The sequence below is a fragment of the Enhydra lutris genome, unplaced genomic scaffold (assembly GCF_002288905.1).
Source record: "Enhydra lutris kenyoni isolate GAN:26980312 unplaced genomic scaffold, ASM228890v2 scaffoldscaffold13, whole genome shotgun sequence".
In the NCBI taxonomy this organism is placed as follows: Eukaryota; Metazoa; Chordata; class Mammalia; order Carnivora; family Mustelidae; genus Enhydra; species Enhydra lutris.
This window is the reverse complement of record NW_019154097.1, coordinates 28,832,337-28,854,787: the sequence shown is the minus strand read 5'-3', so window position 1 is coordinate 28,854,787 and position 22,451 is coordinate 28,832,337. Positions and strand designations below refer to the sequence as shown.

At 50.8% G+C, this 22,451-nt stretch overlaps 1 protein-coding gene across 1 annotated transcript in view; it reads left to right on the top strand.

Annotated features, from left to right (window-relative positions):
* The window catches only part of LOC111145755 (DENN domain containing 1A), a 499,803-nt gene that overhangs the window by 419,997 nt on the left and 57,355 nt on the right, over nt 1-22,451 (top strand). Inside the window, exons 14-18 of the mRNA XM_022500941.1 lie at nt 14,730-14,834; nt 15,224-15,311; nt 17,228-17,268; nt 19,529-19,600; nt 20,855-20,911. Coding sequence (XP_022356649.1) covers nt 14,730-14,834; nt 15,224-15,311; nt 17,228-17,268; nt 19,529-19,600; nt 20,855-20,911 — 363 coding nt within the window. The remainder of the gene's footprint in view (nt 1-14,729; nt 14,835-15,223; nt 15,312-17,227; nt 17,269-19,528; nt 19,601-20,854; nt 20,912-22,451) is intronic.

Genomic DNA, 22,451 nt, shown 5'->3' with positions numbered 1-22,451 from the left:
GACGTCGTTTCCCCAAATGGTCTCTCCATCTACATATATAGATGTGGGAATATTTACGCCACTCCAGCGCTCTATCTGGGTGACTCTTATAATTAATATTTACTTAAAACAATCATTAGTCTCTGCTGGGTGACATTAAACCCACGTTAGCAGTATTTTTAGCTGGGCCTTCCCCACACCTGTGATGGCAGGCAAGCATGTGGCAGCGGGAAGTCCTGCGTGCTTTATAAATAAGCCTCCTCGCACCTGGATGGGCCTGCTGGATGCCACTCAGGCAGCAGGCCGGGGGGCCCGGGCAGACAGCTGTCCCGATGCACGCCCGGAGCCGCCCACACGTCTGCTCAGGGTCCTCACGTCGCTTTACTTCTCCAGCATCAAAATTGAAATTTGTTTCTCTTGAGACTGTGCAGCCTCTGTGCCCCGGGCTGGACCTACATAAGTCATGATTTTTTCAAGAAGGATTTCTCCAGGAAGGGTGAGGAGGACTCTAGCAACAACCATTTATTGGATGCTGTCAGCCTTATGTTCATTGTTCCCTTTAAACCACACAACAACATGACCAGGTAGGTCATATCCCCTCCTTTTCCAGAAGAGGACGCGGATGCTCAGAAAAGATGAGAGCTTCCCCAAGGCCACACAGCCAGTAGGTGGGATCCCAGCATGCTGTGACTGAACCCGAGCTGCTCTGTACTTTCTCAGCCTGTCTTACCTGATTTGTTAAACCACGAGGGAGAAGGGAAGTGGAATGACGTTTACTGAGTGTCTGCTGTGTGCCAGGCAGTTTGCATATATTGTCCCAATACTCACAAGTGGAATTCGTTCACAGGAGATAAGAATGATTATTCCCATTTTACAGATGAAGAAACTGAGGCTCTAGAGAGTTTTACATTACACAGTCAAGCTCATCTTGCTAAGCGTCAGAGCCAGAATTCAAACCCAACTTGATTCTCCAACAGTAGATGTTTTCCCACCTCACCAAAGGCCTCAAAAGAGAGATATTTGCCATACGTGTGGGTAAAAAGGTATAGTTTCCTACAGAGCCTAAGATTCTGTCATTTTCCTTCTATTCTGCTAAGTCTTTCTATTTAAAATCTTCGAGGTTTCTAAAGAACTTTTGTCCCAGTAAAAAATTTATGTAGAATTTTGTAATTTTCAGGGATCTTCTTTAATAATTTAATCCTTATAATAATCTTGTGAAAGTAGGTGTCGCAAAGCCCATTCTACAGAGGAGTGAACAGTTCGGAGGGACCAAGTACATGCCCAAGGCAAGTACCCACCTGGCGGGCACTCAGCCTCGGAGCCTGTATTCCCCCCCCCCCCCCCCCCTGCCCCACAGTGCAGTTCCCAGGCCTGGATCTGTGTGGTAGGGCCCAAAGAGTGAGGAATTTAATCACTATTCACCGAGAAAGAGATGGGGGGAGGGGGAGCCTGCAGCAGTGGGGCGCAGCCTCCCGAGGACCCGTTCACTAAAGGTGGTGGCATTTCCTCACCCATAGGAGCAGGCCGGAAGTTGTGATGGTCTGGGAACTACAAAAATAGCAGCTTTCACACTGATTCCTGCATGGGTGGAACTGGTGGTTCCAGGGCAGAGAAGAATGACTTTACAAGATGAAAATGATCAGTGAGGGCACGCAGGTCTGGAGGGGAGCGGAGTTGGCATTTTTTGGCCCTGCAGATAGTTGCCCATCTGCTCTCTGTCAGAATATGTTAGGAGTGCATCTGGATTGCGGCCCCTGAGTCTCAGCTCCAGGCTGGTCATGTGCTTGTCTCCACGACAACTCCAGGAGTGGTGTAAACTGCTGTGCTTTGAGCCAGATGCTGCTTGCACATGTGGTCTAATTAGACGGCGTCCCGGCCTCCCGCCTCCCGCCTCGGCCCCTCCTTGCACACATACCGAGTTCTCTGCTTTCCCTTTCCTCCCTCCCGCTCACCCTCCTCTGCACGTCCTCAGTCTGTCTGTCTGGCTCTGCACCATGTTGGCCTCTTTCTCAGAAATGTTCCCATTGCCTTGTCGGCGGTGAATAATTCATTCACCAAGCACGGGAGTGTCTGCGCTGACCTGGGTCCCGTGCTAGGAAATGGAGGTGCAGAGACAGTGGAGACGCTGCCCGCACCCTCGGGGAGTCCGGCCTCAAGCGAGGGGACCCCAGGACAGCTGGGCAGCGCAGAGATGGCTGCGAGTGTGGTGGCGGAGGCGAGCGTAGTGGCTGTGGGACCAGACCAGGGACACCTAACCTGCCCCAAGGCAGGAAGGAGGTGAGGGGGAGCCTTGCAGGGCAGCTGTCCCCACGTTAGTCCTGGAAGGCTGAGGGGGGACTTCTGCAGCCTGAAGAGGCAGGAGTGGGAGGCCTTCCTGGCAGAGGGCACAGCACCTGCAAAGGCAGGAGCCTGCAGACCAGTCTGGAGAATTGTGACCGGCTCCGTGTCGTGGCAACACAGGGTGTCTGGGGAGGCAGGGAGCTGTGGTTGGCCCAACGCACGGGGTTACACCTTGGAGGGCTTCTCTCCAACTCCACTCTCCGCTTGGATCTGCAGGCACTGGAGCCGGGCAAGGGGAGTGGCAGAGAGGCTGTTGGTGCAGCCTGGCCTCTGGCAGTGGGTGGGGGGTGGTTTCGGGGGTGGGGCTCTGAATAAATGAAGCCCTTCCAGTAATTGTCCCTGTGGACGAGGTCTGTTCCTTGGAACCAGAGGCCTCCGCTCAGGGCTGGGTGGGCTGCTCCGGGATGAGCTCCGGGACGAGCTCCGGCACGTGCCAAGCAATCGTGTATACCAGGCCCAGTGTCCCCCACTGCTCAGAGCTCTGGCTCTCAGGGAAGGTGCCCCCGAGTAAAGAAGGAGAACATCAGCATCTCAGTGACCCCCACCTTCCCTCCGTGACATGATGTGCCCCCGGAGCCCGAGGGACACCAGCTCCTTACCGCGCGGTGTCAGCGGGGCCTCGTCAGAGCCCCACTCCTCTGCTCCTGCCGTCCTCTGCTTTTCCATCTAGTGAGTCCCTGCTCCCTGGTTTTTATAGCATCTGTTCCCCTTGTGGCCTTTTTTGGGCCCCACCCTCCCCAACAAAGTCCCCGGGCGGTGCCCTCCCAGCACCCCAGCCACAGGTTCTCGTTGAGTGGAAGGTATAGAAGGTTCCACACAAAATGCAACACCCAGCTCTCAAAGGGCATTTTTGAAAGCGCTGTTAGGACTTGAACCTCCGCTGAGTCCCTCTGTGTGCTACTCAGTATTGGCGCCTTGACAAATCCTATATCATCTCAGACCTTTCGAGATGAAGCACATAACATCCCCAATTTACAGATGAGGAAACTGAGGCTCACAGAGGCTCATCTGTGTCCCCATTCATGGAGCTCTGGGCTGCACTGAGCCTCTTGAGTCCCCAGGTGATACATAATCCTCACCTAGAGACTCTGGACTCCTTTGACTGGGACTGTGTTGTATGTGGGAAAGGACATTTTTGTGTGGGCAATCATCTGTATCTTAAAATCCCCAGAAATTTCCCAGAGTGGGGTCAGACAGCATCGACTTCAAGTACAGCTCTGGCTCTTCCCAGCTCTGTGGCCTTGGGCAAGTCACGTCCCCTCTCTCTGTAAGATGAGGATAAAAGAGCCTCACCTAATAGGGTTATTACACAGGTCCATCCCTCTGCCACAGTTAGCATGTGTCTGCTGTGCCCGGTCCTTCCCTCCTTTGCTTTGAATCATGGTCTTGACTCCAGTGACCCCACATGTGTCCGGGGCAGGTAGCGCATATCGCATGCTCTGAAACAGGGCTGCTTGAAGTAAATCACTGAAAGTGTGCTTTGGGCAAAGAACTGTTGTTATTTGGGGCAGAAGACTGGTAGTGTTTGGCCCCTCTAGAGGTCAAGTCCTGAGCTGAGCCCTTTTTATGAATCATCTGCTGCTCCCAAGCCCCCCACCCCGCCATGAGGAAGCATTCCCCCATTTTATGAATGAGAAAATGGGAGTCAGAGGGTTCAGGCCGTACACCACGTTCCACATGCGGTAAGCAGCAGAGCTGTCATTCTCACCTCAGTGTGTCCTGTGTTCCCAACTGTGCCCCAAGGGCTGTGCATTGGGACCCGTTTCTCTGTCAGGGGCTGTGGGTGACCTCCCAGAGAAAGGCCCTTTCCATGCCTAGAAACAGCATACATTAGCATTAGAAAGCACCTTGAAGATCTTCTAGCATAGCACCTTCCCATTTTACAGATGAAGAAACTGAGGCCTGTACAAGGAACAGGAAATAAGGCCTGAGGTGGGTGGTTTCACTCTTCTTGTGCTCTTTATCCTTCACAACGCTGCCATCTGTTCATGACGAAAAAGCTTGCTGCCCAGGCCTCGTAAGCACAAGCCCCCACCAGGCACCAGAGATGGGCCCTGAACGAGTGACATTTGAGGGAAGAGGTGATCATAAGCACGTGGACCAGCAAGGGAGCCTGACAGTGCTGTGGAGGACCACCCTGAGGGCCATGTCACCAAGGCTGGCGGGCAGTGTTGCATTCAGTCAGAGGGCTGGGATTTTTTCCTTCCTCCGGACTGATTTGTGCTTCTTTGGTTTTATCTCCATGTCTTTTAGCCTTTTGACCCATGAGTCCTGTATTCCTGCGGCTACAGCTAATGTTGGTTTTCCTGCCAGCCACTTTCAGGCTCATTGACGTCTCTCTCAGGGGCCCATCAGGCCCTCTGAGCCCACCCTCTCTGCAGCACACTCCCCGAAACTGTCTTCTCCTCACTCTCAGGAAACTGAAACCCTCTTCTCTAATCCGTTTAGGACCTCCTCTCTTGGGACCTGGGATGCAACAGACAGTGTGTTAAGCCCAGAGTCTGGCCCTTAGTGACAGGCAGACTCTGGTGTGGCCAAGATGGAGGTCCAGCAGGAGTTTGACATTGAGGGCGCCTGGGTGGCTCAGTCGGTTAAGCGTCTGCCTTCAGCTCAGGTCGTGATCTCAAGGTCTTAGAATCGAGTCCCGCATTGGGCTCCCTGCTCAGTGGGGAGCTTGCGTCTCCCTCTCCCTCTGCTTACTGCTCCCACTGCTTGTGCTCACTCTCTCTGTGTCACATAAATGAATAAAATCTTAAAAAAGGAAAAAAAAAAAAAAAGGAGTTTGACGCTGCAATCTCAGCATGTCCCGTCTGGCTTCTGTACTGGGGAGGGGAGCTGTCGCTGTCCTGCAGCATGGGCCTGGTCTCCAGCTTCCGGTCACTTCAGCTGGACACTGTTGCCTGGAGCTGCCGACGTCATGGTAATGGGCAGTTAGAGCACGCGATAGGTATTATTTCCAGGATATCCGGAAGCAGACGGAGGCTCCGGGTAATGAGATGCCTTCCTTAAGCACATAGTGGGAGCCAGAACATGCCATTTCTCCAGAGTCCCCTCTCCTCATCACTGCCTTCTAGTCCATCTCTGTGAACTGTTGGAGCAGCCCCAGGAGGCCGATAGGTCAAATACCATCGCATGTTGCATGAGCCCAGGACCAGACTTCGCCTTCCCAAGCCTCAGTATCTGTATCTGTAAAATGGAGATCATAACACCACGTACCTCACAGGATGGGGGGAAGAGTAAGTGAGATAATGCATGTGAAACCACCAGCACCGGGCCGGCGCTCAGTAAACGGGAGGTGGTTTTAATCACTGCACCTGCTTTCCTAGTAGAGCCGATTCCCATCTGCATTTCTTATGGAGAGAAAATCTTAAGCCGGTATGCACGAAGACCCTCTTCATTGTGTCTCCTCAGCTTCCACAGGCCTCCCCGCTCATCTGCCGTTCCTGCGCTAATCAGAATTTCCTGACTTCTCCCTGTTTGTCTCGGTTAATGCAGAAGGAAGGGGCTGCTGGCGCAGAGGAGCCAGGCGTGGGCCGACGCGCCTGTGATTTGAATGTCTTTACTGTAATCTAGCGAGTGTGTGTGGGGGCTTCTGTCAATACCGGAGCGGCTGGCCAGAACGGGCAGCTACCGTCTTCCCAGCAGCCCCCCGCCCCTGCAAATTATCAGAGTAGCTCTTGTTGGACACCTGCCTTCCCCCGGACTTAAATCATCCGAACAGTGAGCCGGCTTCCCCCATGACACATTGATTCTTTGTTTAGGGCTTGTTACGGTGCTGGGGGCCCAGGCCGGGAGGCTGCCCCCGGCGTGCCTGGGCCACTGCACAAATGGTTCAGAAAGCTGTCTTGGGCCAGCCCGGCCCGAGCCATCCGCACGTAGCCATGCGACACCCCCTGCCCACGTTCACCTCGATGAGGGGAGAACGTGTATGGATCTGGGAGTTGTTCGAACCCTGCAGTATGGCGACCTCAGGCAGAAACCCTTGGCCTGCATGGACGTCCTTTCCCCATCTGTACAATGGGAGTCCTTTGTGAGTGTTTCAGGGCTGTGGTTAGGATCCAGCGAGGGGAAGGGTCGGGCTGGGCCTCAGCAAGCACTCAGCAGGCATTGGCTCCCTTCTCCCTGGACTCCCACCTGCTGTGGCTGACCTGAGATTACTGTAGTCGAACCCAGCTGTCCCACTCCCTCCCTCCTCTGCCTCCAGTCAGGATTTTGTGTTCTCTGCACCAGACACAGAGCTGAGCCTTTTCAGTGTTGGCTGGGAGCCCACCCTGCTTTGTGGGCAGCCGCCACACCTGACCCTGTGAGCAGCGGCCCCCCGGGACCCAGCTCTGGGAGTGGTGCCACGGCCCCGGGCTGGGGGCTCAGTGTGGCCTCTCCACATGGCCTGTGGGGCAGAATGTGCTACTTGGCAGGGCCTAGAAAGCCCCCCTCAGCCTTCAGAGCAGGGTTCCTGGCTGCCCTGCCCTTTAGCCAGTGACTTGGGTATTTTATTAAGAATTTGGGGGTATTTAAACAAAATGCAACCAGGTTGGGACTGCTGGTGATAAATGGGGCCAGATTTTCCAACTCTCTTCATTCTTAAATTAAAAACAAAACAAAAACAAACAAACAAAAAGAGTGTCAATTGGCCGAGGTGCTCTGCTAATCTCTCGTATCTATACCAGTTATTATCAGCCTTGGGTATATTGGAGTCCTGGGGCGTTTTAGAAACTGTGGCCCTGGCATTGGGGATTTGAAAAGTCCCCCAAGTGATTCTAATGGGTGGAGGGTTGAACACTACTTGACCACGCCAGCGTGCCTTCCCCCCGACCCCCTGTAGCCCCCTGAGGCAGGTGGGAGAATGAGGATCTGAAAGGTACTGTCCTTTGCATACAGGGGCAGAGCTGGGACCAGAACCCAGCTCCGTGGTGCACTCCCCTGCCTGCTTCCTCCTGCAGCAGGCTGGGGTGGGGGAGGTCGTTGGCTGCTGGCTGGGCCCTGATGGTCTTGGTGTGGAGACATCAAGGTGGCTCCTCGGGCTTCTCATCACCTGAAGGCATCAGGTGAGATGCTCAGAGGAAGTAATGTGAAGAAGGAAGCCAGAGGGGAGCATATGCGGGAAGAGATTAGCAGCAGACAGTCCAGAGTCTCTGGAGATGAGCGTGCGGATGAGGTAGACAGGATGTCGTAGCAAGAAAATTCGGCCGGGGAAGGTCACACATAGCCTTGAGTGTCCTGAGCCTGAGTTTGGACACCCCACTTACATGGACCCGCCACCTTGCTCGAAGCTATTCTGTGCTCCTGCCACTGAGTCAGATGACAAACGGAGTCAACCGCCAGAGCCCCACTGACTATCCCGCAGAGGGAGAGGAAGCTGGGGACATGCAGGGCCTGTGCAGTCACAGGGTCCTGGACTCTGAAAGACCTGTGCCTCCTTCAACGCCCCACGGCCACCATCTTGAAATTCCTGATAATTCCACCTTGAAACTTGTGCTTTATAAAAGTAGGCTTATGGGACAGTGGAGCGTGTGCAGGAGCAGAGGACATCTGCACTGCTGTCCTCCCCAGAGTCTTGCCATCCGGCCCCATAGAACCCCCTCGGTGCCGCCTGCGCAGAGTTGCAGTGGACCCACGGTACATGGGGGCTCAGCGAGACTCAGAGCGCTTACAAGGTAAAGCTGTGAGGTCCACAGTTGAGGCAGCGGGACACCGACAGCCCCAACAGTCCCCACTTTGTGTTAGAACTAGAATGCGCTTCGGTGCCGACAGAAGGCAGTGCTGTTCTAAGACCCTCAGTGATCCCATTTCTCGTTCACATTACTTGCCCGTATTAGCCTACTACCACTTGTGCAAATGATGGCCTACAAGGAACGGATGGAGCAACTTTAGTTCCTTTTCCTTTCTTATCAGTAAGCCGAAGGCAGAGAGCGCTAGTAGAATATGTGTACATCAAGAACTGAAATAAAAACAGTTGAGTTTTGTGCAGCATTTCCACTGTCTGATAAGGACAAAATACAAATGCATTTGTGAGTTACGAAATACGATTCCACATATGTTCGCATTTAAAACTGGCATGGCACGGTGTAGAGTTGAGCAATAAGATTCATGCTAATAATTTAAATTTTTATTTTTTTTCTTCACATAGAATGACATTAAATAGTAAATTTGAAAAGCTCCATTATGGGCCTAGAAAGAAACCATGAAAGAAAGAAAAAGCTTTATATTTTGCTATGGCACTTAGGGACTTAACAGCCCTTCCTTCCCATGCATCCATTTTGCCCTGTGTCCCACAAATTATGTCGCCCGCCCTGGAAAAACCCAATCTCTACCCTCAAGAAAATAGCTATTTGTGAAAAATTTGCTTGCTGTACTTTGCCATAATCTTCCAAGCAACGCTATGAGTTGAACTGGCCTTGAGAAAGTGTCATAGGTGGGGACTGACAAGTCACCTGAGGTCACACATCCGGTGTGGTCAGAACCACAGTTCAAGACCAAGTCTTTCTGACTCCAAGACACGTTCTCTGTCCACCACATTGTGTTACCTTAACTGAATCTATCTTTTTTTTTAATCTTAAGGGTTTTTTAAAGGGCCTTTACCCGACAAAACATTTAAAAATAAAGATAACCAGCCCCCCACTGGTGTGCCATTTTCACACTGTATTGTGGTTATTTGTTCCCTGAATAAGATAGGATTCTTTGATAATAGGAGCTTTTCTTTTAGACTTTCTATAATGGAAAATTTCAAATTTATACAAAGTAAATGAACTCCCATGTACCCATTGCCCAGCTTCCACAATTATAAACATTCTGTCATTTTTTTTAAATTAAAAAAAAATTTTTAACTATAGTAAAATACACATAACATCAAGTTTACCCCTATAACCGTTTTTACACTGTTGTACAATGATCACCCATTTCTAGAACTTTCTTCATCTGGCATAATGGAAAGTCTCTACCCACTAAACAACTCCCCATCCCTCCCCATCCAGCCTCTGGCAATGACCATTCTACTTTCTGTCCCTAAGAAGTTGACGACTCTAGATACAAGTGGAAATAAGCAGTATTTGTCCTTCTGTTACTGGCTTGTCACTTAACATGAGGTCGTCAAGGTTTGCCATCATAGCCTGTGCCAGAAATTCTCTCCCTTTTAAAGCTGAATAATATTTCATTTTATGGATATTTTGTCTTTCCACTCATCCACAGACACTTGGCACGCTTCTGTCTTTTGGCTACCGTGAGCAGTGCTGCCATAAACACAACATCCTGCTGTTCTTGGCACTATCCCCTGGGCTGCTCCCCACCTTCAAGTGATTATTAGTATTACTTACAGGAACTGTATTTTATTCATCTTTATATTCCTCTAACGCAGAATCTGGCACATAGAAGGTGTTTTTTAAATGTGCATGGAGGGGCGCCTGGGTGGCTCAGTGGGTTAAGCCTCTGCCTTTGGCTCAGGTCATGATCTTAGGGTCCCGGGATCGAGCCCCGCATAGGGTTCTCTGCTCAGCAGGGAGTCTGCTTCCCCTCCCCTCCCACCACCTGCCTCTCTGCCTACTTGTGATCTCTCTCTCACTCTCTGTCAAATAAAATCTTTAAAAAAAATAAAATAAAATGTGTGAATGGTTAAATCTTCCAAAATTACTGTTTTTAAAATTTTAAGCAAGGGCCATAAAGAGTGAACCCCTTTTTTTCTTAGAATTGCAGAGTAAATGTACACACCGAATTTTGATAAATTCGCACAGGAAAATAAGAGTTTAGTACTATAAGTATGGATCAGCAGAACAAGGAGAGTTGTCCCCTAAGAAGACTCTGAGAGGAAAATTTATTTTTATGCCAGGACCCACAGTACTGTGGACAAAAGCCATTTATTTCTGGAAGTATCGGAAATGCTCGGAATCACCATTTTCACCTGTTAACAAAGGTCGATTCATTAGTAACGGAATTTTCAATTGATTGCATATGTCAGGAAGATAATCCGAGAGTACAACTTGTCTGTCTGTAACAGAATCCTTGATAGGGTTAAGCAGCTGTGTTTAACTCTCCTCCGGGTCATGGATGGAAGAACTCTGCTAATGTGATCTAAGCTTGAACACTCACGGCTCGCCTCGTGTGCGCTCACGGAGCTATCAGCCAGTAGTCCCATTGCTGAGTGCCGCCTAAGAAGACAAAAGATCTAATCAATGCAACAGGAGAACTAAATCAGCAATTTTTACAAAGGAGGGTTTAACGAGACACCTTGCCTTGTTCCTCTCCGCTGCAGAGAGTGGAGTGGGGCGACCATTTCAGCTACAGAAGGGGGAACCAGGAGTAGCTGGGCCAAATGGTTCAGCATCTTTGGTACAGATGGGCCTGGGGCAGAAAGAGCCTTCCTGGTGGCTTGCTTACTCCCGGGAGCATAGGTGCTTCGAGTACCCATCTACCAGGAGAACCCGAAGGCTTCCACCTGCAAGAACTCCCCTGGACTCTCGCAGGTGTTCACGGACAAACAGTTTGAACTGACACCCCAAGAGAAGCCCCGGGCTGGGGGTGGACCGCGTGCATGACGGCTGGGCTTGGGGGGCCGTGGCGTATAAAATCTTGACTCTGCCGTTTATGGGTCCTGGGACCTTGGGCAAGTGACCCTACCTGTTATTCTGTAACAATTAGGTGGACTGTGGCAGTTGTCATTTCCTTAGAAAGTGAGTAGCTCCAGGGGTGTGAGCCCTCCTAGCCTGTGGCCGGTCAGCACTTTATACATGACAACGGGTGACCATGTCTCTGTTTTTCACCAGGATTAGGATGAAACAGTTGCCCTGAACAGATGGGATTTGCTTACCCAATTCCCATTCCCCCTTTTAGACTCCACTGACATGTGCCTGCTCTCTCTCACGATTTCTGACCTGCTGCCCCAGGCGGGTTAGCCTTTTCCTCTCCTGGCTCCCGTGGACCCTTGGCGAGCTGCCCCACGCGGGTGGCACTGTACTCTAGTGGTACTCGTTCCCATGGCTGACTGACACTGCTGGTGGTGTTCTTGAAGCTTTTAGCAGAAAAAGCCCCCGTTGTCACATTTTCCCCTCATCTTTTCCATCTGTGCCCATGTCCTTTTGTCCATCTCTATGGCACAGACGTCTGATCCGGGGGTACGTCGCCTGCACTAAGGAGACAACAGGCCCAAAATGTTCATGTCTCCCCAAAGCTGAGATTCTTTCTGCTCTCCTGCAGCTAAATCCTGCCTCAGGCTACCCTTCCACACAAATCTGGTGGCAAATTCTCTCAAATTTATGGGTCCCTCAGCAGACTCCTTCCTGGCAGTGCTGGGCCACAGCTGTAGGAGTGAATGCTAACAACTCCAGTGAGCATTTCCGCCAAGGAGCTCTAAACTCCCCGGACACAAGTGTCACTCACCTGGCGTCAAGTTCTGAGACCTCTTTACTGTCAGGTCAAGGGGTGTCAGCCACAGCGAGACCACTGGCTCCTGTGGCAGGAACCAGGGTCAGACTCAACCTGTGGTTCTAAAGCCAATGTCCCTGGGCTTCTAACTGGGGCAGTGGGCCCGGCGCTCTCCCTGGGCAGTGTAGCGGGGAGTCCGGCGAGGCCTCTGCCCTTTGGAGCTCCAGGTCACAGGGGACACCAGTGAAGATTCAGCCCCCAGGGGTACGCCAGGCCGAATGGGAGCGCTGAGCTAGAATGACTACCACACACAGAGGCCTGTGTTTAAGAGAATAGGGGCACCTGGGTGGCTCAGTCATTAAGTGTCTGCCTTTAGCTCAGGTCATGATCTCATGGTCCTGGGATCGAGTCCCAGATCAGGCTCTGCGCTCAGCAGGGAGTCTGCTTGAGGTTCTCTCTGTCCCCCTCAGTCTGCCCCTTCCCACCGCTTGTGTGCTTGCATGCTCTTTCTCTCTCTCAAATAAATACGTACATTCTTAAGAAATGAGAGGAAGGAAGGGTGGTGCAGGTACAAGGAACAGCACTGGAAGAAGCGGGAAGCAAGTGGGAAAGGACATGGCATATGATCAGGAGATGCATTGGGAGCAGAGGAAAAGGGACACAAAAGGACTCTGGAAAAGAAAGCTGGGCTCAGCTTAGGAAAGGTTTGTTTGCCCTGCTAGGGAGCTAGGACTTTTCCTCTCCTCTCCCACACAGGGCCCCGTGTATGTGACACATGCCACTAAGTGTATGGTGTTGAGAGTGAAACAGGTGCCATTCCTGCCCACATGAAACTTAGAGTCTAGTGGGAAAAGTTAACCAAATAACCACCCAGCAAAATGCCTCTGCAGCCAAAGTTCCTGGGTAGGATAGTAGCGTGATCCGATGTGCGTTTTAGAAATCTTGGAGAATTGGAGTAGACGAAGGGAGGCAACTGGAAGGGACACAGAATTAAATCTCCACCATGGTGGGCAGAGAGATGGTGAGCGGAAAAAAACCTGATTGCTTTCGCTGGCAAAGCAGGAAGGGATGTGGGCAGTGTGATAGGTCCATGCGGAGCTATGATAATGCCAACTTAAGAAAGAAACAGATGTGGGCTAATCCAGTTGGGCTAATGATTGGGAGTTTGGGCCATTTTGAGTTTGAGGTGCTAATGGGCCATCCAGTGGGATTGAGACATACGGTTTGGGAGCGAAGGAGGTCTGAGCTATGATGTTATCACAGGCCATCAGTGTGTAGGTGACACCACTCATGGGTGGGACAGCCTGGAGAGGGACATAATTGCCCTGCTGTGCTTCCCAGGATGGAAGCAGAACTGGCAGGCCACGGGGATGGGATGCTAGGTGGGCTTTAGTTTGTTATCATTAGCCCATCTCCCAGCTGTTAAGCAAGAAAGATGTAAATCTGTGCCAAATTAGTCAATGTCATGGAATATTCTTTTTCCTGGAGAACAAGGAAATTGTCCTCACAGACAGTGTCCTCACAATGTAAATTTTGCCTGTTTCCCTTCTTGCTTTCACAGCCAGGAAGCTCAGCGCTAATTTTGAACCTTTGTTTTAGAAACCATATAGGACCTGCATATCCAGACACTCTTTTCCCAAGTAAACATGTTTTATATATTCACATATTCTTTTTAGCTCTATTTTTTTTTTTTCCTTTCTTTTGGGTGCTCATGTAGGCTGCCTCAGATCCTTTGTAAAATTAGGTGGGGCTTACCTGTGTAAAAACAAGCCCTCCCCCCAGCCTAGTTTTTGGGGGTCATCCTTACACCTTTTGTGAAATGTCTGCGCCATTGCTGAGTTAATATTGGCCAGACTTAAGCAGGAGGAACCCTTGGAATTCACAGCAGCCAGACAGTAAATTTAACACTTACGTAACTCATTAAAACAGGATAAAAGTACGGCTTCAAACATCTCTGTGTTTGCCGCCAAGTCTGTGAAGGGAGGGGCACCTTTAATTCAGTTCAAGGTGTCGAAGTCTGATCTTTCAGAATTGAGGATACACCACCGAAATTAAAGACTTGTCTGAGGAGATGAGCACTCCAGATCCCTTCAAAGAAGGATCGAGGTGTTGACTACAGGGATGGAATGCGGCTTCAGCTTCGTCTCTTGTTTTCTTCACTCATAAAACGTAGTTTGGTGAAAGCATGACTGCTCATCGAGCGGTGTAAAGCACACAGTTGACTGGGCGGTAAATCCTATTTTTGATTAGCCCTGCTTTTTAACACAAATAATTATTTTAAAATGGTTATTTGTGGGGCGCCTGGGTCTCAGTCGTTGAGCATCTGCCTTCGGCTCAAGTCATGATCCCTGAGTCCTGGGATCGAGCCCCACATTCGGCTTCCTGCTTGGCGGGGAGCCCGCTTCTCCTTCTCCCACTGCCTCTGCTTGTGTTCCCACTCTTGCTGTCTCTCTCTCTCTCTCTCTCTCTATTAAATAAATAAAAATCTTAAAAAAAAATAAAATGATAATTTGCTCTTGGTCGAGATCACTGTGTAGATGGTTTTCAAAGTGTGTTCCACGGCCCACGCCTCAGGAACTGCAAAGGTGCTGAGGTGGGTGGGGGAGGAGACTGCCCAGCCACCACCCCTGCACCCCAGCATCCCCCCGCCCCCCGCTTCCCGAAGAGCAGCTGGACAGTTTTATGTGACAAGGCTCCTCCTGCATGAGGTGCTGCTTGGATTCTCTTGAAAGTGAAAAGAAAAGTCTGGAAGTTATCACATTGGAGGGAACATCCCACTAACTTGCTGCTGGGATACGACTGGCTCCTCCGGAAGGGGCCAGGGGTGGGGTTCGGAATCTCGGCCTCCTACCAGCCCTGGGACTTTGGGGGATGACTTTTCCTTTCTGAAACCGCCTCCTCTTCCACAGAACAGAAAGCGTGTGATGACAGTAGCCGCTCGACCAAGTAAACGAGAATTAAATCAATCAGATGCAGAAGAGCCATCTAACCGAGTGTAAGGACTGACCGCCACCCTCACCCCGCTCCTCCAACCCCCCTCTGCCATCTCTGTTTCCCAGGAGGAGCCAATCACCTTCTGTGAGGAAGCCTTCGTGTCCCACTATCGCTCGGGAGCCATGAGGCAGTTCCTGCAGAACGCGACCCAGCTGCAGCTCTTCAAGCAGGTACCCCGCCCTCCCCGTGGAGGGTGGCCTGTCTGGACCCCCAACGGGGATTTCTGCAGCTGTCTTACTGTGAGCGCTGAAGCTGTGGGCATCGGGGACCCAGGCCCACCAGAGGGGCTCGGGGTCTGGGGAGGGGGATGGGTGCAGAAGGGGTTTCAGTAGCCAGGTAGCCCCTCCACAAATATGCCGGTCAAGTGGCATTCAGCAAGTTAACCGTCAACACATAGCCAGTGTTTTCAAAACTTGTTTTTAACTCACTGTTCCAAAGGCCCTTTCCTGTCTTGGGAAACGTGGTGGTTCTTTGGGTGTACACCAAGGTGTCTGGCTGAATGGTTTTCCCCCCTGTGTCTTTGCATAAGCTGTTATGCTTTTGTTCTTTCTTTCTCTAGTTTATAGATGGTAGACTGGACCTTCTCAATTCCGGCGAAGGTTTCAGTGACGTTTTTGAAGAGGAGATCAGCATGGGCGAGTACGCTGGTGAGTTCAATTCATTTTCCCTCCTGTGCCGTGGGCTGTTATGTGGGACTAGAATGTGCACGGCAGGGAGTGGCTGTGGCTTCTCTCTTTCCTTCAGTGCGGGTTGGAGAGAGACTCACTTCACCCTCAGCCTTGAGATGTGTGAGGAATTCCTCTTCGTTTTCTGATGAGACAGAGGCACTTGGCCTGTCTGAGATCCTCTGTCCAGGGGTCAGTCGCTTCCCCAGGGGTGGCCAGAGTCTAGTGACATGTAGTGGTCGGCATGCAGCAGCTCAGAGCACTCGAGGCTCTGAGTTAAGTTAGGAGAGCTGGCTTGACATCCGGGCCCCGCCTCCAGGGAAGCCGTGAGAACTTGGTCGGGCCATGTCACCTCTTCATCTGAAGTGTCCCCATCTCTGTGCTGAGGAGAACAGGGCCCGCCTCACGGGGGTCCTGTGGAGATTGACTCGGAGTCTGCGAGGACAGATGCTGGCACAGGACCACTGCTAAACAAGTGTTTCTTTCAAAGGTGAAAGTCATCACTGCCTGGTCTCCACAGACCATTTGACCTGGAACGATCATCCTCTCATGATTCAGAGGTGGCCTCTGAGGCCCAGAGAGGTGTTCGCGGCGGACCCCGCCTCCTGAATCCCAGTCTGGCCTTCTTTCCAAGTCCCAAAGCCTTAACCTGTGGCATTGAAGGCAAAACCAAATGCAAAGTCACGGTAATCAGGCCGTTGACCCGCTCTTATTGCTGGGCCCGTGCCAGGTCTGGACTATGCTTCTGTGATACAACTAGTGGTTGTATCACACAACTGGTGGTTCATAGGGTTAGGCAAGACCTCACCTACAAAACCCCATTCACAGGCCTGACCAGCCTGAGCTGCATGGAGAGTGCAAAAGTGCCCATAAAACCAGTCCATGGACGTGAGAGTGAGTCAGTGCTCCTGCCACGTCCAGAGCCCCATAGAGTAAGAAACAGAAGACCAGGTTTTGCCCTCAAGGAGCGGAGTCTACTGGTAGGAGAAAGAGATGCATAACTAAAAACAAATACAGATTAAACCAGTGCAAGAAAAGGAGCAGAAATAGGCTTTTAGGCAGGTAGAATAGGACTCCACTAATCCACACTCTGTAGTGTGAAAGCTTCACAGAGACACAGCGCGCTCAGAATGGAACATGGGTTCTGAAGAGAAGACGAGCTTTATGTGCTGTTAAACTAAGTCAGGCCATTCGGAGCTTCTAGAAAAGCTGCCCAGTGATAAGACCTGCTTATCCCACTGGATAAAATGAACAAGTCCCCCAACAATGCCTCCTTTTTCTTTCCCTGTCACTACTCAAGTGTCTTGGGGCTGAGCGTCTGTCCGGCAGTGTGGGGACATGCAGCCCTCCGGTTCCTGCCCTGGGGTGGCTCACAGACCTTCAGAGAATGTGGGCTTTGGAGCGGGGGTTACCTGCTCTAGAGGACTGTTCAGAGGAAGGGGTGGGAGAAACTTACAGAGGAAATGACGTTGGAGCTGTTGGTTGAGCATCGTGAGCAGAGAGAGTAGGGAATGGTGCCCAGCAAGGGGAACAGTGTTTGTGAGGGAATGGAGGGTGGAGGGGATGGGCGGACGGGATGGAAAGGCTGAGAGAGGGTGGGGCCAAGACAAGACTGGAGAAGGGAATCAGGCATGCTCAGGAGTCTGACCCCACCTCTGTCCAGTGGGGAGTGAGGAAGGAGGATTTAGGTTGCGACTGGGGCCACTGAGAGGATCGGATCTCTGTTCTGGAAAGAAAACCTGTGGCAGCAACTCACCACTCCCTCCTATAGGGAGTGGAGCATGGAAGCCTCCATGAGATTCTCCAGATGTTGAACTTTCCAAATCCTGCTCGCTAAGCAATTCAAGGAACTCCTGAAAGCATATGCTTTAACCACTTCTCTAACTTCTCTTTCCCAGGCAGCGATAAACTCTACCATCAGTGGCTCTCCACAGTCCGGGTAAGCGTGCAGCCCCACAGAGCCCCAGGGCCCCTCCTGAGCCTCCTGGCAGTCCCCCGCTTCCCCTGCCCCATGTCCCCTCCCCCCCTCTGCCACAAAGTGGTCATTCAGCCCAGGGCCCTCCATTCTTGCAGCCAGAGATGCTTCTGCTTGCAAAGCCAGGCCATCTAGGTGCAGGCTTGCACGATGAGACTATCCAAAGCATCCTTAGGTGAGGGCAAGGAGAGCCAGGAGAAGCGTCCTCGTCTCAGGAAGCTGGCCCCGGGCGTGTTGAGTGGATGTTGTTATCCTAGAGCATTTCTGGGGGTCTCCTTCGAGACCAGTGCAATTGGGAAATTTTCATGGCAAAACCAAAAATGTGTCCCTGTTGTTGCTCTGTGGTGTTTTTCACACCAAAGGCTCCTAGGAAGATGGAGAACACATCACTGAGTTTTTCACCCCCTCGCTATTGTTACGAACAATGTCTTGTTGTGTGTTGGAAGCTAGGTGCTTTGGTCTTCAGAAGCCAATAAAGCCTCTGCTTGGGTTTATCAGTGTGTATGTACTGAGGGCCTCCTTTGGACCAGGCGCCCCACTCGGGATACAGTCGGGAGCAGGAGGAAACAGTCCCTGCCCTGGGGGCACTCCCTGTCTTCTTGGGGTTGCACGCGTAAACAGGCAACCCCAGCATAATGTGAGAAGTGTTCTCTCCTGCTTGCGGGCTGAGCGCACCACTGCCACGGCAGGTCCCTTGGAAGTGGCTGCCGTTGGCCGAGAGTAAGCAATTCCTCCATGAAAGACCTCTTTTGTTCTTCTTGGATGGCCAAACACTGCACTTGGCAATTCGTAGACAAGCAATAAGGACTTGTTGATTGATTGATAAAAGGAGTTTTAATATTCCAAAGGACCATTGAAATAAGATACTGAGTAATTTTGGAAAGCAGTATGGAATAAATGAGCGGGTAAAAATTTCATATTGGCCTACAACATAGAATGCTTTCTAGGTCAAACTGCAATGTTTTTAATTAAAGCTCAAAATTTCTAATAATGGGCTGGAACCAAAAATCGTGCTAGGAGTTAATCCCCAAAATTACATTACTGTGTTTTATTCATTTATGTACCCCCTTGATCCAGTCTGTCTCTTTGTTCAAATCAGTGAGAGTTATCTTTCCAAACCGCCACAAATCTGATTATTGATGCATCTGATTAAAAGTCCTCCGGAATATAGACTCCATATCCTGGCCCCTCGAGAGCTGGCCCCGCGTGCCATCCTCCCCATGATACGCCGACCACTAGCCAGGAACACCAGCCCTTTCCAGCGTCTGCACTTGTTTCCTGTGCAGTCCTCTCTCCCTAGAATGTCCTTACCCTTCCTGTCCCCCACATGAACTACTTGTCCTTCACGGACCAGGCCAGATGTTTCGTCCTCTAATACCTTCTCTGACCATGCAAAGTGAGAGCTGTGTCCACACACCTTGTGCACACAGTCAGGGCAGCTGGCCCGACCTTCGGCTGCAGCTGTTTCACCTGGGGCACCCCCCCCCCACCGCCCCGCTACAGACTGGAGGCCCTCGAGGGTAAAGGCCAGCCTCCCTGTGACTCAGTACCCTCTGAGGCTAACACAGGGTGTCTCGCAGTGAGCCCTCAATGAATTATCTAGAGCCTGTGCACCCTTCATGTCCGTTCGTTGCCTCCTTTGTGTCCTGGGAAGGCCAGCCTCCCTCCCCCTCTCCTCTGTTCTCCCAAAGAAACTGAACCAAGAAATTGGTATGTTGGATTTGTACGAAAGCCATGATTCACGTTGATGGCTACTCATTCTTTCCTTCCCTCAAGATATCGATGTTAAGGAAGGCAGCCTACCGGAGTGATTAAAAATAACACAGAAAACCAAGGTGAGGAAAGGAAGGCTCGTGACGGAGGGTAGCCAAATAAACTAGAACTTCTTCAGAAGCCGTAGATTACTGTGGGGAAACCTTGCCTCAGAGAGCCTGTGAAGAGCTTTTCTTCCAGCCAGCGGACAGGTGCCAAGTGCAACACTGAGTCCCCCTGCAGCCAGTTACCACCATCCGCGTCCGCTCCCGGCTCTCCCAGTCCCCACCCATAGCGCTTCTGCCGCCGCCATAACTAATTGCCCGGCACCGGTTACCATCCAGGCCTGTTTCTCTAATTAAATTACACGCTCTTGGAATGTTGCTTAACTTGTTCCGAAAGAAGAGGTTTTTTGTTGGTGTTGGCCCACTCTGTCTTGAGTCCCGGTCGCTAATTGACATTTCTGTTACAGAAAGGAAGCGGAGCAATTCTGAATACCGTGAAAACGAAAGCGAACCCGGCCATGAAGACGGTCTATAAATTTGTGAGTACTGGTCTCGGTCCCAGGACCCCGACAGATGGGTCCCTCGACATGAGGAAGCTCTTCAGCCTACCTGACCCTGTACCACAGGAAGGATTCAGGGGCTGCTGTGCGGTTTCCCAGAGCTTCCAAGGCTCTTAGAATTACGTAGTGTTGATTATCTGGTGACCAGGTCAGTGACGTTTTTCGTGTTAAACGGTTTCCGCTCCCAGTTGCTGCAGTAAGTTTTGGGAAGCCACTGGTTTTAGGTTTTAGTAGAGGGTGGACCAGGGGGTGTGGATGCTGGCTGCTCCACGCGTGTGTCTCTGAGACCCGAAGGTGTGGCCGACCGGGCATTCTGGTAAAACCTTTCCCATGGGGATCCCCACCATCCTGTCCGAACGAAGCCGCTCCTTTGCCGGTTACTGAAGAGCGTTCATGGTGGGACACACTCCCTGACCGTTGTCCCCAATTCCTTCCTTGTCTCTCTCACCACTGCCGTGTAGGATGTGCATTGTTTGTGAGACTCATGCCCACAGCAGAGAGAAAATAGGAGAACACGTCAGCTCCCGCTCTGATGTTCCATCCCTTACAAGCCTCAAGTATTTTTTTTTTCCTCATGGTTTCTCTTGCTTGCTAATTTGACTGTGAGCCACTTCACTGGGGTGGTTTTGTTTTATTTCCATTTTTAATTTTGTTAGTCCTTTCTGTGCTTAAACTGTAGTTATTTTAACCAGGCGGGTGGCTGCCAACAGAACCACACAGGTCTAAAATGACAGAAAATAAAAGCCAGGGTGTGTGCCGAAATGAGATTGAAAGAAATGGCACTGGGGGAACCCAGCGATGTGTCTGCTCAGGCCAGTCAGCCCAGGCAGAAAATTGGTCCTGAGGCCCCGGCCCGGTGAAATGTAATAGATATTCAGATTCTTAAAGCTGCTGTTCCATCTACACTTGCTGGGAGCTGTCACCAGGCTGCTAAGATAAATAATTATAGAGAGCAGAAGAGGGCCTTCGGAAGGAGGGAGGGGAAAAAAAAACTCAGTGCCATCAAAATGCAGCAAATAAAATCTCTGTCGCCTCTTTAAGGTTGTTTTTTTTTTTTAACCTCTTAACATTGTATTTGTTTTCATAGCCATTATGTTTTCGACTTGATGATCCCATTTTTTTTCCTTCTTTTTTCTAGTAATCAGAGAAGGTGATTCACGACAGATTGAAATCAAGCATAGTCCCTGCTGGAAACAGAGAGGGAATCTTAACTTAAATTAATTTTTCATGCAGGCAAAAGATCATGCAAAAATGGGAATAAAAGAGGTGAAAAACCGCTTGAAGCAAAAGGTACTTGAAGTTCTTATTCAAAATGTATAAGCACCGTGTATGAAATGCGTGGCCACAAAAAAGTATGATGTGATCAATAGAGAGCTGTTTGACACAGTGTTGTTAGCACACTTCAAAATGCATTACCAGCTGTCCGGGAGTTTTCACACTGTTATAAATATTCACAGACAAAAAACTCTCTTCAAATAACATTAAGCCTGGCTTAAACCCACAAAGGCAAGCAAGTTCAGAGTTAAGCACCGTCAGTCTGCCCCCTGCCCACCCCACCAGGCCTGGGGCTCACAGGGCTCTCTGGAAATTGGCTCGGCCTCCCCATCCAGGCCAGTCTGCTTCCCACCGCTGACCTCTGCCCTGGGACGGCCGGTCACCAAAACCAAGAAGCATCTCCGGGCAAATGACCTCCATGGTTTGGGCATGCACATGACCGCCACACAAACACAGGACACACAAAGGGGTGGGTTTCAAGAGGACGCTGCAGGCTGTCCTCACAGTGCTGGCCTGACCAAGAGGAACCCAGTGGCTCTGGTCTGGGACTCTTGGGCAACAGGGCGAGGACTCTGATTTGTCTTCTTGGACCATCAGTAAAATGGTACGGAATGCTACAGGCTCCGTGCTGGCCAGGAGCCTCCTACCTGATTGTCTGGCCTTGTACAGGGGGGTTAACACAGCAGAGGGCATTTTTCTATGATAACGGATGTCGTCCTTATCACAGTTGCCACCCTTCGATAATCACCTACTGAGAATGGTCCAGGCCAGGAGCTGTCACACTGAAGCCTTAGAACAACCCTGGGCGGTTATGATTCCCATTTCCTGTGTAGAGAGCCTAGGCTGTGGTGCAGAGGTGAAGAAACTTGCCTAAGGTCACACTGCTGGGGCCTGTAGAGCCTGGATCGGGTTCCAGACCCCTCCATTTCCAGTGTCCGTGCCCTTACCATGACAGCCTTTCATATAGCCCTCCAGAAACAAGTGTTTGCTTTCCGAAAGATGGTTGGGAGCGTGTACTTCATTATCCCACACCCCCAAGATGTGCAACTCTAACAAGGGCCTTTGTCTGTCTCGGCAGTTTTTTTAAAAAATTGAAAGCAGTTTTAATTTTATGAAGTCAGAACGGACCTCTAATTAACTTGAAACAGTCCAAGGAATTGATTCCTTTCTTTTAATTGCAAAATAATTTGTTCCGACTAAGCATTTAAATTCCGAGCTTCAGCTGAGAATGAGTTTTTAACAGCTGAGATTCCAGTCCCCAAATAAAAATCCTGTCCTGGACATCCAGGTAGACCCTAACTGTGGTTGGTTGTGCCCTGCCAGCGGCCGGCAGGTGGAATTCTTTCCTTGGATATAAAGGCTGATCCATACTTTTTTTTTTTTTTTTTAATCTCCTACCCCAGTCTCATGGAAGTGAGTTGGATAAAATAAAAAGTGGCAGGGAGGGGGGTAGTTCTCACACCAAACTTTCAAACCTCCTTGACGACCTGATCGTAGGCTCAGCTGGTGTTAGAACAGTCCTTGAACTAAGTCGAGGAAGGGGTCCCTCCTCAGG